Here is a 15,722-nt window from a genome sequence, read left to right on the forward strand (position 1 = left end):
AGCTTCGTCTGTTAGGGAGGCCAAATGCCTCTTCTAGTACGTTCCATCCATTAGTGATGACAAAGACTGTGCAAGAGTTAAGAGTCCCCCAACCCTGGAACAGGTTACATCATCAGGTAGCTAGCTTTCTATCACAGAAAATATTCAAACTGAGATCCATTGACTCTATCACATGACTGTCTATCATAAACAGGGTAAGAGGGCATTCTTCTTCTGACTTCCAGACCCCCTTCAGCACAGAAAATTCATCTGTGAACACAAAAATTCATGTTTCTAATGAAACATGACAACTATCTACACAGACCTATTTCATACTGAGGACTCAAGGACATGATTAAATAGGTCGTATGTGTAGAGTATTTTTAAAATGCAGGGCACAGCCTAGTTTGGATCCTGGATTGGGGAGAATAACAGCTCTAGAAGACATTTTGGGAATAATCAGATCAATCTAAATATGGACCATATCTTAAATGACGTGAAATTGATTTTCTGAGGCGTGAGAATGGTATTGTGGATATATAGGCACATTTCCTTATTCTTAAGAAATGCATGCTGAGGTATTCAGGTGTAAAGTGTTATGATGTGTGAAACTTATTTTCAATTAGCAAAATACATATATAACTGATAACTTTAAGTACAGGTACTGACATAAACATTTTTCAAAATAAAAAGTTAGAGAAAATATACAATTTTTCTTTTAGACGAGAACCTCCAGTGAAATTCAGGGATGATTATTATCCAAAAATATTAACCTTAAAGTAGGCGATCACCCATGAATCTCCCTACCACCACCTGATATTATCCTGTGGTCAGTCACAGGATAATGCAGATTAGATATGCACGCATGTGTGCTCCGTCAGTCATGTCCAACTTGTGTGACCCCGTGGACTGTAGCCCACCAGGCTTCCCTGTTCATAGTTCTCCAAGAATACTAGAGTGGGTTGCCATGCCCTCCTCCAGGGGATCTTCTCCACCCAGGGATTGAACCCAGGTCTCCACCATTGGCAGACCAGTTCTTTACCCCTGAGGCACCTGGGAAGCACCCCTCCCCCATAGATCAGATATACGATCTATCTCCACCCCCCACCCCCCATACTGCATGGTATATAGAACTTCTCCAGCCAGGAGTTGAACCTATGCCCCCTGCCTGGAAGCTCAGAGTCTCAACCACCGAACCACCAGGGAAGTCCTCTATGATTTTTTTTTTTTTTATAGAAGCAAAATCTCACACTCTCTGTAGTAAATAAAAGAAGCAACCCTTCAATCAGGTCTGTGATGTAACATAAAACACATATGTTTCATAAAACAAAGGTTTTGTCTGTCAGAGTGAGTATTTTCCATAAAGGGGATACGCTTTCTTTTAAACTTATCACTCAGTTTCCTATTTGCATTTTAATCAGGTGTTCCGGTGCCTTCCCAGTGATGAAGTACACAATTTAATTCAGCTGAGAGACTTTATCAGCAAGCCCATATTAGCAAAGGAGGATCCCATTAGAGCTGAGGAAGAACTGAAAAAGATCCGTGGGTTCTTGGTGCAATTCCCCTTTTATTTCTTGTCTGAAGAAAACCTACTGCCTTCTGTTGGAACCAAGGAAGCTATGGTGCCCATGGAGGTTTGGACTTAAGCGTTATACTTGTTTGCAGCTCAGAGACTTCCGCTCTGAAGAGTACACGTCACATTCTGACTTTCTGGAGACCTAACAGACAAAGCCAGACCCAGAGCACATATCCACAGCTTGGATTGCAACTCTTTGAGTTGACTTGGAAGGGCTGCAGTCATACTGATGTAAGGACAATGAACATCGGCATGGCTTTATAATTCCTCGTGCCTTTCCTTGTGAGAAAGGGACTGCGTTCTTAGGTAGTATATACCCAACAGCTTCAACACATATTTCAATTCTGTGATGTATACCGAAGTGCATTTTCTTGGCTAACAAGAATTTATCTGTAACTGTGATCTACGTTGCCCAAAGTTGTCTGAACCTCCTTAATTTCCTCTGAGCCTCACACATGCAGCTGTTGTTTGCTGGACCTGCCTTCATCTTGTAATCCATACTGGCTCTGTTTCACAGAATGTTTACTGCTGGAAGATGTTGTGATGCTGCTCTGAGATTCTTGAAGGTTCCATGGGATGCTCTGCCCATCTGGTCCTGGAGTTGTGGTGTGCACCCAACCAAGGATGTGGTCCTTCTTCCCTTCCAGTGGCTGAAAGGACAGGACAGACCTTAGTCTACACAGCAGCCCATGTTAGGTACTTCTGATAATATTGATAGTATGTATCTTGACACGACAGAGCAACAGGAAGGAATTAAATTTGATTATTACAGCAGAGATTTCACTTTACCTCCAAAGGCACTGACAAGATGTATCCTTATGAAAGGGCCCACCGGATCAGATTTGAAAACATGTGTAGGATATTTGATTACACAGCAACCCATAAAACTCAAAGACAGAGCATACAGCCTTCAGAAATCACCAACATGTTGGTGGGAATCAGATTCAGATAAGGAAAGAACATTTCTTACAGTCCTGTAAAATTTCCTGCCATCCATAGCTGCCAGATTGATTGAAATTGGAGTTTCTACATCTCAAAATAAAACCAGCAAATACAACTTGTCTTTCAAGAGAATCAGGGGCTTCATAACTCATGCCAAGTGAATGAGTATGAGCCCAGCCTTATTTGACATTCAGCTCTCCAGCTATGCTACCTTCTAGAAGAAAAATTGATTGTAAAATACATGCACCATCTCTTGCATTATTAAATAAGCATTAACATTCCACTACAGTTCCAAAGAGGTTAGGGTTATTTATTAATTCACACTATCCTCATCTGTGAATTGTTCAGGAAATCCATTTCTCCTTTTTGGATGTTAACATACCCTTTGATGCCCCATAGCTCTAGTTTTATTAAGCAGAAGGACTCTTACAACTTGAAGAACTAATGTGGGTTCCCAACAGGCCATAAAATATGGTATAGGTGGGGCTTCCCTGCTGGCTCAGACAGTAAAGAATCTGCCTGTAATGCAGGAGATCTGGGTTCGATGCCTGGGTCAGGAAGATCCACTAGAGAAGGGAAGGAATTCTCCAGTATTCTTGCCTGGAGAATCCCATGGACAGAGGAGCCTGGCAGACTATAGTCCATGGGGTCACACGACTGAGTGACTTTCACTTTCACACTTACACTGGGTGCAATAATTAACACCTTTATGGGTTACCTGGACAGAATCTCGTCCAAAGAAGTAAGGATCCATACCTGTTTCACAGAGCTGGTAGTCCAGTAGAAAAGACTAAATAGGAACATAAAGCCAGTGAAACATAAAGTCAGTTAGCAGGAAAGAGACAGTGTTACATACCCACAACAGAGTTTTACAAATGAGGTGAGACTGTGTAACCAACAATGGAAATTAATATGCTTTTATGGCGGTCAAAGATGAAAAAATGGCTTCATTCTATAGCCATCATAAATAAGATGTTTGCTATTTGTGAAGTTTAGATTGGCATTTAAAGTATTGAGTATATGTGGAATACCTACGGATTTCTCATATTTTCTTTTTAAATGTTTTTTAAATGTAGAAGAGTCAAAAGACTGACTCTTGAAAGGGCCCTTTCTCTTTAAAAAAAAAAAAAAAGCACGTAATACAACCTCTCCCCATTTTATAGCTAAGGAAACTGAGACCCTTGTTAGTTGAAGGACTCTTCACCCATTAGGACTAAGGACATTGCTGCAGTCCACTGCTGGCCTCTCCTTTCACTCATCACTGCCCCACAATGAGGAGATGCAATAAATAGATTTCAGAGAGGATGTCTCTAAGTTGTTTTGAACCCTGTGATCTTATGGATTTATGGGCTTGTCCGTCTCCCTCAACTAGAATGGAAGCTCCATGGGTCAGGGACTTCCCTGTGTTTTGTTCATATTGTTATCTCCAGAGCTTGAAACAGAGCCTGGCTCATAGGAGGTGCTCAGTACATGTTTGTTGGATGAATAAAGGAGATGGAGGAAAGAGTTAATGAAATGAAAACCTTATGGAGTCTCAGACAAGAAATCTTCCTGCTATTGCTAAAGAAACTGTTAGCAAGGTTCTTTTCCACTGAATCTTCTCAAAGGCAAAATGTTTATCTGCAAAGAGGGGGCTACAAGATTTATTTGGGTAGGTTTATGGGAAATTCAGTGCCACAATTCCTTGCTTTGCAGTGGCAGTTTACATAGTGTACCATTCTGTAAAAATTGCATGGGCTGTGGACACAAGATGTATCACCTAATTACCCATCATTCTCTGACACCATTAGTACCTACTAGAAGTTCAAATACTTTAACATTGCAATGTCTGATATAAACTTTAAAATGCAAGGGATTAAATAAATAAAATGCAAGGGATTTAGCATCTTGAAAAACTATTATGAATCTGTACAATGTTTTAAATTGACTATAATCTTTTGAAATTACAAAAGGTAATTACAGCCTTTAAGTGCTGTACCTGAGATTCTGATAATCCGTGTGATAATTTTTGCTTTCAAGAAGGGGAAAAAAAAAAATCTGTGGTTATAAGAAGTGAAGGGTAGAAAGTGGTCATGGCCTATTAAAGCTATTCATGCTGGCCAAGCTTAGTCATCGGAGGACACTCAACACAGCAGGTCAGGTGCAGGCATTTGCTCTGGAGCAAGTGTCCACTTGGTGACTTACCCTTTAATGGGACTGTCTTCTTTTTCAGCTGTAAAGCATCACAGAAGGGCTTGGAGAGCTGGTCATTAGATAATTGAGTGACATATTATAAAACAAAGCATTGATTTTATTTTAATAGCATCTTTGGAAAAAAAATTTATCTCTAGATAATCAAAAATGTAATCAGTTAATCTCTTACATAATAACAGGAAAATGTAATATATTTTGAATTAACAGTCTTCCAGATGAAAACAGCAAGCCAGGAAACCTTTTTTGCAGATGTAAGATAACAGGCATAACAGGTTTTACATACATTATGAAGACCCTGCACTTCTTTCTGCCTCTCCTCATTCCTTATTCTTTCAACCACTGGCCCCATCCAGAGCCCTTCCTTATTATGGAAACCATTTTAGAGGACAAGAAAGAGCTTTCTGGAGAAAAAAGAAAAAAAACCATGAGGCCTCTATAATAAATTTTCAGTTTAACTCACACTTTGAAGTGACTGACAAAATATTACTATTTTTTAACAGAGGTAATGGTTCTTTTTAACATTTCTGATCTGATGTGGCACATGAGCATTCTCAGCTGCCTGTCACCCTCTGGAGAGGGGCTAAAGAGGACTCTTCATGTCTTCTCACCCCTCTCTATTCTCTCATTATGAAATGAGCAAATGTTACAGGATTTTCAGTGTGCTTAGGAATACAATTTTATTCCCTTGGAAGATCCTCTGAGGTCAATTAATACTGGCAATTTGGAGGTTTAAAATGAGTTTTACCAGGCATCAGTTCAGTTCAGTCGCTGAGTCGTGTCCGACTCTTTGCAACCCAATGGACTGCAGCACGCCAGGCCTCCCTGTCCATCACCAACTCCCAGAGTTTACTCAAACTTATGTCCATCGAGTCGGTGATGCCATCCAACCATCTCACCCTCTGTTGTCCCCTTCTCCTCCCACCTTCAATCTTTCCCAGCAACAGGGTCTTTTCAAATGAGTCAGTCCTTCACATCAGGTGGCCATATTACCAGGCATAGGCCTTGAGAAATTCTTGAATCTAGAAATTCACTGGAAAAGGAATTCACCATCTATCAAAAAGTTGCAGGTGAAGAATCAATGGACTTGCCTTATGTTTAGGGGAGGCAGATACCATCATAAATGCCTAATGGCATTTAATTTACATGTGATATATTACTAGCTTTGACTTAAGATTAGAAGGACTCATTAAAGGAACCAAAAATGCTGTGACTGAATTTATTATAGGTTATATTATCTTTTCCTTTATACCAATTTTAAATTTTAACTTAAAAACAAAAAGTTGTCACACTAATCATTTTAAACTTTTACATTTTAAAGTCAGAGACTGGGATGGCAGTCCAACCAAAATGTAGGCTTAATTACTCTTTCCTATCTCCAGCAGCTCAATTGTTCACTTTATTCTAGGTATATGCACTTAAGTGAATGTCATCCTAGTTCTGCTCAACACTGGGAAATATACCATCATGTTCTCCTAAGGTATATTCCACTTGGATTCATGACATAGAATGGTCTGGGTCAAAAATACTGATACTCTTCCTCAGTCATTCTAAAAATTCATACTAGAAAATTGTAGTTGGAGCACATGTCTCTGACACAAAAACCTATTACATGTTGATGAACATTCACCCATTCAGAATATTCAGATATTCTGGACAGAACTTGGACGCCTAGCCTCACCCTTGTGACAGGCTTTGGCAAACAAAGACTGGGCCTCCTGTTTTTGTAAATAAAGTTTTACTTGATTGCAGCCATGTCCATTTGTTTACATGCCTCATGACCAACTGATCTGCAAATCCAAACTACTTGCTATCCTTAAGAAATGTTTACTGATCCTTCCTCTAGAGAGAGCAGAGAATAAACAGAATACCTCAACCAAACAGATTTGGGTGAGTTTTAATCTCTTCCATGAGCAAGGTTTTTAACTCTTCCCTATCCCAGAGCCAGCATTCCACAATCGAATGATGGTAACAAGGTCAAGTTCTTTCAGGAATGAAAAACCATATGAGTTTTGGTTCTGAAAGAGTTATTATCAACTAATGCAATCTCCTCCCGGCTGAGCACTCAATATGGAAGCCCTGTTGATAATGTTTTTAACTAAAGTGTTCAATGAGGATGGATAGGCCTAACCGTTTGTATTCAGAATGAGAATTGTGAACTCAAGAAACTCAGTCTCCCTGGATTTTCCTCTGTGAAGCCCTGGAAGTGACACATGTATCCATTTTCTGCCTCACAGTCAGTGGCCTGGATGCTTACTCCCTTAACTGACTTTTAAAATGTAAATATTCATTAATTAAACGATTAAAAGTGTGAAATCAGCAGTGTCCCTCTCTTTGAAAAGAAAATTCCTTCTTCTGCACATGAGGTTTTTAGAGCCAGCATGATGTAGGTCTGAGTTGGAGACAGAAGTGTGCACCCTGGATCAGGTACCAGAGCCCCAGCGTCCCCTGCCATTCCCAGTCCTTCTCACGAGCTTCATGCACGAGTCTCAGCAGCACCCGGAAAGAGAAAGAAACAGAAGCCCCCCTTTTACTGCCTCCTCTTTCAGTTACTACTTACTCCCTGACGGGACAACCACTCTCCCCAGGTTTGGAAACAAAGATTAGTTTTGCCTATTTTCGGACCCCACTGGCTTTTTCAACAAGGACACCCTCGGCGTTTATCCCTCCTAGGCGTCTTGCAGGCTCTCTTTGGCTCCCAGGGGCCTGTTCACATTCGTAGACCCATCCTGGGCTCCTCTCTCTCCGTTTCACTTCGGGGTCTGGCTCGTTCTTCCTATTCCACTCGGAGCTCAGTGCTCAGGTGATCCAGTGGCTTCCCTGCCACCTGCAGCCCCGCTCTCCCTTCCAAGCTCCAGACACATTAGATGTCTGAGCAGTAACTATCTCTACTTCTCCGTCTGGGTCCGAGAGAGCGAGTGGAGAGGCAGAGAGAAACCCATCAGAGGCAAAGCTGCAGCGTGAAGACCGGCCCTCTGCGGCACAGATGACCTCAGAGCAGGGGGACAGCCTGTGCGGTGAGGCGTCAACAGTGTCCCCTAGAATGGGCCTGTGGATTTGTTCTCATAATATAGTCATTCTGATTCTAGAAGCTTGTAATTTCTTTGACAACAAGGGTCTTCTTTCTTCATACTTCATGTCGGGCTTGTCACAATGAGTAGCATATTGTCCAGGTTATGTGGAAAGTGATTTGAAAGCTTTCTTTGCTCATGGTATGTGAGATTCATTAGGCAAATCTGTAAAGAGGATGAGAACATAAAGAACTGAGTTGTTTTATGTTAGAGTGGAGGGGTAAGAAGTAGATTTCTAAATTCCTCTTTATATTTACAAAGTCTCAATAACTTTTTAAAATATAGTTTGAGCTGTGATAATGGAACCTTTAAACATCATCAAAATCACATTTGAAAGATTAGAGAAAAATAGTTTTTCCAATGATACTTGGCTCTTCACTTTCTAGACAGTAAGTAGGTCAAAAGGTGGGTTTAGAATTGCACCAGGTAACTCAGTGGGCAAACATTTGCTGATTTATGAGAAACAAAAACAGAAGCAGTACTTTTAAAAAGTCTTTGAACATAAAGACATTTTCCGAGCCTCTTTTTCATAACAAGTCTTCATTCATAAGAAATTTTGCATTACAGTGCATTCCCTAGATAAAAAGAAGGGGACACTAAGGTAAAAGACAAAATCAGAAAAAAATTTTTCCCCCACATTTTACTTATCCCACTAAGACTTTCTTTTTAAGTTTTTATTGAAGTACAGTTGTTTTACAACACTATTTAGTTTCTGTTCTACAACAAAGTGAATCAGCTATACGTACACATATATCCCCTCTTTTTTGAATTTCCTTCCCATCATACTAAGATTTTTAAAATTTATTTATGTTTTTATTGAATGAAATTCAATAAATTAAATTCTATAATGCTTTACAATTTTTAAAATTTCCATATACATGATTTCATATAATCCCATAATAAGCCCCTTTTTAAAAAATCCCCCATCCCTGTTGCCCCTTCGTTCCCTCCCCACTGGTAACCATTAGTTTGTTCTCTATGTCTGTGAGTCTACTTTTTTGTTTTATTCACTAGTTTGTTGTATATTTTAGATTCCACAATAAGTGATATACAGTATTTGTCTTTTTTGTCTGATTTATTTCACTTACCATAATACCTTCCAAGTCCGTTTATGTGGCTGCAAATGGCAAAATTTAAAATCAGGAAGTTCCTGATTGGCTGCTTAAATTATCTTTCCCTTCCCTGCTAATTACCTGCTCTTATGCCCAGAACAGCACAGCCCTGGATCACAGATGCCTTTTTGTTTGAAATCGGTGTGAGATGTCATTGTGTGCTAATCCTCTCTATCACACTTTCATATGCTCTTTCTTTTGAAACTCTGGGGTATTTTTCCAAGTTTTTTTTTTTCTTTAATTTTAAATCTCAACTTCTAGTACAGAAGATTGAGTAAATCCTCAGTCCAAAGCCCATTAAGACTCCCTCTCTTGTTTAACTCATTTGTTACTTATTTTAATCTACACATCCCATTCATTTTCTCCTCCTTGCAATGATCAGCATTAGTCATTTTAATGTATTTTTGTGTATCTTTTTACTTGAATGTATGCCTGCAAAATGTGTACTCTTGTTTGAGGAATTTTTATTTACATAAATAATATTATCTCTGGGGAAGCACTAATTTTAATACCTAGGTATGTTGATGTATGGAGGTCCAACCTCTTGCATTTAGTTATGGAGCTTACTGTTATGCAGTCATCACATTTCACCCATCACTTTCCCACAAACTGACCCCAGGTTACCTCCAGCTACCCACCACCACACACAGGCTGCAGTGAAGATCCTCATACCATAGGGCTGCTTGAGTAGCCTCACAATATGGCAGCTAGCTTCCCTCAGAACAAGTGATCCAAGAGAAAACCAAGCAGAAAACATATGCCTTTCATGACCTAGTCTCGGAAGTCACAAACCATCATTACAACACTATCCTATTGATTACACCAGTCGGCACTATTCAGAGTGGGAGAAGACTAGAGATCTTCCTTGACTTAAGATGTGGTTAGGCCCCAGTAAACCCATTTTAAGTTGAAAATATTGTTAAATCGAAAATGTATTTAGTATACCTAACCTACCAAACAAATTAGCCTAGCCTATCTTAAATGTGCTCAGAACACTTACATGAGTCTATAGTTGGGCAAAATCAACTAACATAAAGTCTATTTCAAAATAAACTGTTGAACACCTCATGTAATTTATTGAATATTATACCAAAAGTGAAAAGCTTCTGTATGGTTGTATGGGTACACAATGGTTGTAATGGTGTCAGTTGTTTACCTTTGTGATTGCATGGCTGACTGGAAGCTATGGGCTTGCCACCACTACCCAGTACCATAGAGTATTGCACTGCATGTTCTGAACCTGGGAAAAGATAAAATTTTAAATTTGAAGTATAGTTTCTGCTGCATACTTATCCCTTCAAAAGTTTTAAATCAAACCATCATTAAGTCAGGGACCCTATATATACAGTACTGGGAGGTGGGGTCATTGGGGTCATACTGGAGGCTCAACACCATGAGCATTGGCTATTATACTTCTTATTTATTTATTTGTTTTTAATTGAAGGATAATTGCATTACAGAATTTTGTTGTTTTCTGTCAAACATCAACATGAATCAGCCATAGGTACACCCATGTCCCCTCCCTCCCGAACCTCCCTCCCCATCCCACCCTTCTAGACTGTCACAGAGGTCCTGTTTGAGTTCCCTGGGTCATGCAGAAAATTCCCACTGGCCATCTGTTTTACATATGGTAATGTAACTTTCCATGTTACTCTCTACCTACATCTCACCCTCTCCCTCCTCCCCTCCCCCCATGACCATAGATCCATTCTCTGTTTCTCCATTGCTGCCCTGAAAATAAATTCACCAGTACCAGCTTTCTAGATTCCATCTATATGCAGCAGTATATGATATTTATATTTTTCTTTCTGACTCACTTCACTCTGTATAACAGGCTCAAGGTTTGTCCACCTCATTAGATCTGACTCAAACGTGTTCCTTTTTATGGCTGAGTAGTATTCCACTGTATATATGTACCACAACTTCTTTATCTGTTCATCTGTTGATAGACATCCAGGTTGCTTCCATATTCTAGCTATTGTAAATAGTGCTGCAGTGAACACGGATACATGTGTCTTTTTCAATTTTGATTTCTTCAGGGTATATGCCTAGCAGTGGGATTGCTGGGTCATATAGTAGCTTTATTCCTAGTATCTTAAGTAATCTCCATACCCTCTTCCATAGTAGCTGTATCAATTTACATTCCCACCAGCAATGCAAGAGGGTTCCCTTTTCTTCACACCCTTTCCAGCATTTGTTGTTTGTGGGCTGTAGACTTTTTGATGATGGCCACTCTGACTGGTATGAAGTGGTCTCTCGTAGTATTGATTTGCATTTCCCTAATAATGAGTGGTGTTGAGCATCTTTTCATGTGTTTGTTAGCCATCTGTATGTCTTCTTTGGAGAAATGACTGTTTAGGTCTTTTCTCCACTTTTTGATTGGCTAGTTTATTTTTCTAGTATTGAGTTGTATGAGCTGCTTGTTTATTTTGGAAATTAAATCTTTGTTAGTTGTTTCCTTTGCTGTTATTTTCTCCCATTCTGAGAGTTGTCTTTTCACTTTGTTTGTAGTTTCCTTTGCTGTGCAAAAGCTTTTAAGTTTAATTAGGTCCCACTTGTTTATTTTTGTTTTTATTTCCATTACTCTAGGAGGTGGGTCATACAGGATCTTGCTTTGATTTATGTCATTGAGTGTTCTGCCTATGTTTTCCTCTAAGAGTTTTATAGTTTCTGGTCTTACATTTACGTCTTTAATCCATTTCGAGTTTAAGGAGCAAGATAGAAAGCCCAGAGGTAACCCCACACACGTATGAGTACCTTATTTTTGGCAAAGGATGTAAGAATATACAATGGGGCAAAGACAGCCTCTTCAGTAAGTGGTGCTAGGAAAACTGGAGAGATACATGTGAAAGAATGAAATTAGAACACTTCCTAACACCATGTACTTCTATTTTTTCCCCCAAACTTCTTGTTTCCCAGATAGATATTTGGTTTTGCTCTGTTCTTTTCCTGAGTTGATTATCTGTGTGATAATTCTGCTGCCTAGAAGATGTACATTACCTTCCCACACATGCAAGAATCCCAAAGCTTCTTGTATTCATATCCACATTGAGTTCTATTATACGAATTGTCAAGTGGTTGTCAAATGCCACTCATAAAAAGGAAAATGGCACTAGATTTACATTGAAAGAGGAGCCCCTTGTATTCAGGATCCTGCATTTCAAACAAGCCATGGTATTTTTGTTGTTATTGTTGTTGTTAACTTAAGCCAACCTCCACTCCTCTTTCTATTGTTGTAAACAGTGAGCCCTGTTTTACCTGATTTCATTTTTTAAAATGTGTTTGCAAAATAACATGTATATTAGTAAGATACCTGGCCCTTTTTAGAAGTCAAAGAGGTATAGATGGCAGAAGCATTCTCTTTGATGCTTTCATAGGTCAGAGAAAGCTACAACAAATGCGGTGGTCTTTGAAAGGAATGTTTTATTGCCAATAGAAAATGGTCATTAGTAACAACTCTGACATTATACTGCATGAAACACTTACATGTTAAGTATTCTTTCTGCTTCTGCTAGTCTGCAACCCTTGAGTTTTTCATACATGAAGACATGGATGCATATCAAATAAAAGATTAAGGATTATGGATAATAGCAATACAATGGGGAACCAAATGTTCATGTTTCATTAAGAAAAATAAAAAGAAAGAGGGAAACTTATCACTGCCATTTTTTATTTATTGAAGCAAAAATTCTGTTCAGCACAAATGTACCCATTACCATCCAAAGTGAGATACAGATAAGTATTGAGAATCTGAGGGGAAAGCAAAGGCCTTGAGAGTTTCTCCCATCACATAGACCAGCGAAATAAATTATTGAACTATACCCGAGCCCAGAAGCAAACTACTTCAACTTAATTCTTCGCCCTTCATTCCTATGCTAAGATAAGCATATGACGGACCATTAACAGCCTCCTATGGGAAACCTGCCTCTGGTGGAGATTATTTGTGATAACTCTGCTACCTAGAAGATGTACATTACCTTCATGCACTTGCAAAAATCCTAAGCGGGTGCTCAGGATCCCTGTGTCTGACCTAAGAGACGTAAGTCAAGGGACCACCAATTTATCCCCTTCTCCGATGTCACCAAAACCGGTATACTTCAAGCAAGACTCCTAGACTTTTGCGTGTGTGCCTTGCTTGATCTCTCTGGAGATTTATAGTTAGGAATGGAAATTTGGAGAAATCAAAGATAGATAATAACTAATTGAACACCCATCATAAGCAAAACTTCTGATTTCACTGTTGAAGGTAAGACTTGTAGTAAAGAATACATAAGTCAATCAATGAAAGTGCCTAAAAATTGTAAAAGGTGATATAGTGTGATATATATTATAAACCACGTACCTAGGGCCAGAGATAGATTCAGGGTTACTGCTTTGGGCCTGGCAGTTCCAGACAGGATGCACTAGACCCAAGTACCCTGAATTTTCTATAGTAAATGTATATCTTCTACTCGATAGCAAGGAGTCTGGGCCAGGAAAAAGTTCGGTCCTGAGATGATACGGGGTGAATATGTGGGTGTCTTCTCCATTGACTGTGCTGCAGTTTCATTCACCACTTCAGGGCCTGCTTCATCAGAGCACACCAGAGACACATAACAGATATCAACCAGGTAAGCCAGAAGGGCCGTATTAGACCACCAAACAGTCCTCCCTTCTCCAAAGAACTTCAGATATTTCTAGGTATGATCTCAGAATCGGTGCTCATCAGATCAGAGCAGCTGTTATTTTTTTGCATTTCCTGGAGCAGAGAACTGAGAGATTAAATGACATGGGTAAGGTCGAAACGGGGCTTCTCCGGTGATTCAGATGGTGAAGACTCCGCCTGCAATTCAGGAGACGTGGGTTTGATCCCTGGGTCAGGGAAGATCCCCTGGAGAAGGAAATGGCAACCATACCAGTATTGTTGCCTGGAAAATCCCATGGAAAGAGGAGCCTGGTGGGATACAGTCCATGGTGTCACAAGAGTTGGACATAACTTAGTGACTAAACCATCACCACTAGTATTCCCTTAGGTGGAAATAACAAATTTTGTTCAGCCATTCATTGATTGACACACATTTGGGTTGTTGACATCTGTTATTTTTATGAATAAGGCTGCTATAAACACTTGCCCACGAGTTTTGCTGTGGACATATGTTTTCATTTCTCTTAGATCCATGTCTAGAAGTGAAATTGCTGGATCATAAGGTAACTCTTTTACTATGGGGGGAACTGCCAGACTATTTTTCATTTCTATCACCATGTATGATGGTTCAATATCCTCACCAGCACTTGTTTCTATCTGATATTTTTATTATAGTCATCCTAGTTGGTGTGGAGTAGCATCTCCTTGGGGTTTTCATTTGCCTTGTCCTGATGGCTAATGATGTAAAGAATATTTCCACATGCTCCTTGGCCATTTGCCTATCTTCTTTGGAGAAATGTCTACTCAGATCCTTTGCCTCTTTTTTTATTGGTTTGTCTTTTTTATATTGAGTTTAAGAACTCATTACATATTCTATACAGAAGTTCCTTGTTAGATATACAATTTTCAAATATTTTCTCTTATTATGTGGTTTGTCTTTTCACTTTGTTCCTAGTGTCCTTTGTAGCACAGAACTTTTAATTTTGATGAAGTCCAATTTATCTTTTTGTTTTTGTTGCTTGTGCTTTTGGTGATGTATCTGAGAATCTGTTGCTAAATCCAAGGTCACAAAAACTAACCCTGATTTTTTTTTTCTAAGAATTTTATGATTTTTACTTTTATATTTAGGTCTTTGACCAATACAGGGTTAATTTTTTTATATAGTGTGAACTAAGAGTTCAACTTCATTCTTTTATATGTGACTATCCTGTTGTTTCAGTGGCATTTATTGAAAACACTATTCTTTCCCATTTGAACAGTGTTCGCATCCATGCTGAAAATTAATTGCCATAGGTATATGTGTTCATTTATAGACTTTCAGTTTTATTTTTTAAACGTACATGTCTATTCTTAATGCCAGTATCATAGTCTTGATTACTCTCGCTTTGCAGTAGGTTTTGAATTACAAAGTGTATGTCCTCCGATTTGTTGTGCTTTTCCAATACTGTATTGGCTATTCAGGGTACCTTGTGTTTCCATACAGATTTTAGTATCAGTTTGTCAATTTCTTGTGAAGAACCAGCTGGTATTATGATATAGATTGAATTGATCAATTTGAGAGTATTGCCATGTTAACAATATTATGTCTTCTGATCCATGAACAAGGGATTTCTAAATCCCATTTATTTAGATGACCTTTGATTTCTTTCAGCAGTGTTTTATAGTTTTCAGTGCTTCTGTTAGGTACCTCTTTTGTTAAATTTTATAATGAATACTTTTTTGAAATAAATATTTCTCATGCATACTTGTTCTCAGATATGGATATACTTACACTAAAAAATTATACCTTTGTTTATCTGAAATTCAAATTTAATTGATCATACTGTGTTTTACTTGGCAATCTTGCTTTAAAAGTGACCAAACAATGAAGCATATGAGCTGTGAAGGGCATCTGAGTATTCAGAGACTGGAAGAGAAAGTTAATTAGGTCTATATAAAAGCAAATATTTAGCTCATAGGAGGTTATAACAGTTAATTAGCATAATCTATTTTATCCCTAGATGTTTTTCTACTTTAAATTTCACTCTGAAATATCATGTTGCTTTGAAGAGGAAAGTAAACATTTTGAAAATAATTGCCATTAATCTGAACTTAAAAAAATATTTCAGTATCAGGCTTCAAGGCAGTAAACCCTGAACCATGTCTATTACTCTTAGCAAAGTCATCTATATTCTCCCATAGGCAGAAACTTTTCATGCCCATGAAGACTATGTGATACAGATGTGATG

The 15,722-nt window shown here is 38.7% G+C and overlaps 1 protein-coding gene across 5 annotated transcripts in view; it reads left to right on the forward strand.

Annotated features, from left to right (window-relative positions):
* PLD1 (phospholipase D1) overlaps positions 1-7,006 on the forward strand; it is a 219,010-nt gene extending 212,004 nt beyond the window's left edge. For 4 of the 5 annotated variants that reach the window (XM_070466417.1, XM_070466415.1, XM_070466416.1 and 1 more), the window contains one exon: positions 1,401-7,006. In XM_070466417.1, the coding sequence (XP_070322518.1) occupies positions 1,401-1,625 (225 nt within the window). In that variant the 3' untranslated portion in view covers positions 1,626-7,006. The remainder of the gene's footprint in view (positions 1-1,400) is intronic. The other variant, XM_070466419.1, reaches the window with a different exon arrangement.
* The last annotated feature ends 8,716 nt before the right edge of the window (positions 7,007-15,722 follow it).

Source organism: Odocoileus virginianus, chromosome 4 (genome assembly GCF_023699985.2).
Source record: "Odocoileus virginianus isolate 20LAN1187 ecotype Illinois chromosome 4, Ovbor_1.2, whole genome shotgun sequence".
In the NCBI taxonomy this organism is placed as follows: Eukaryota; Metazoa; Chordata; class Mammalia; order Artiodactyla; family Cervidae; genus Odocoileus; species Odocoileus virginianus.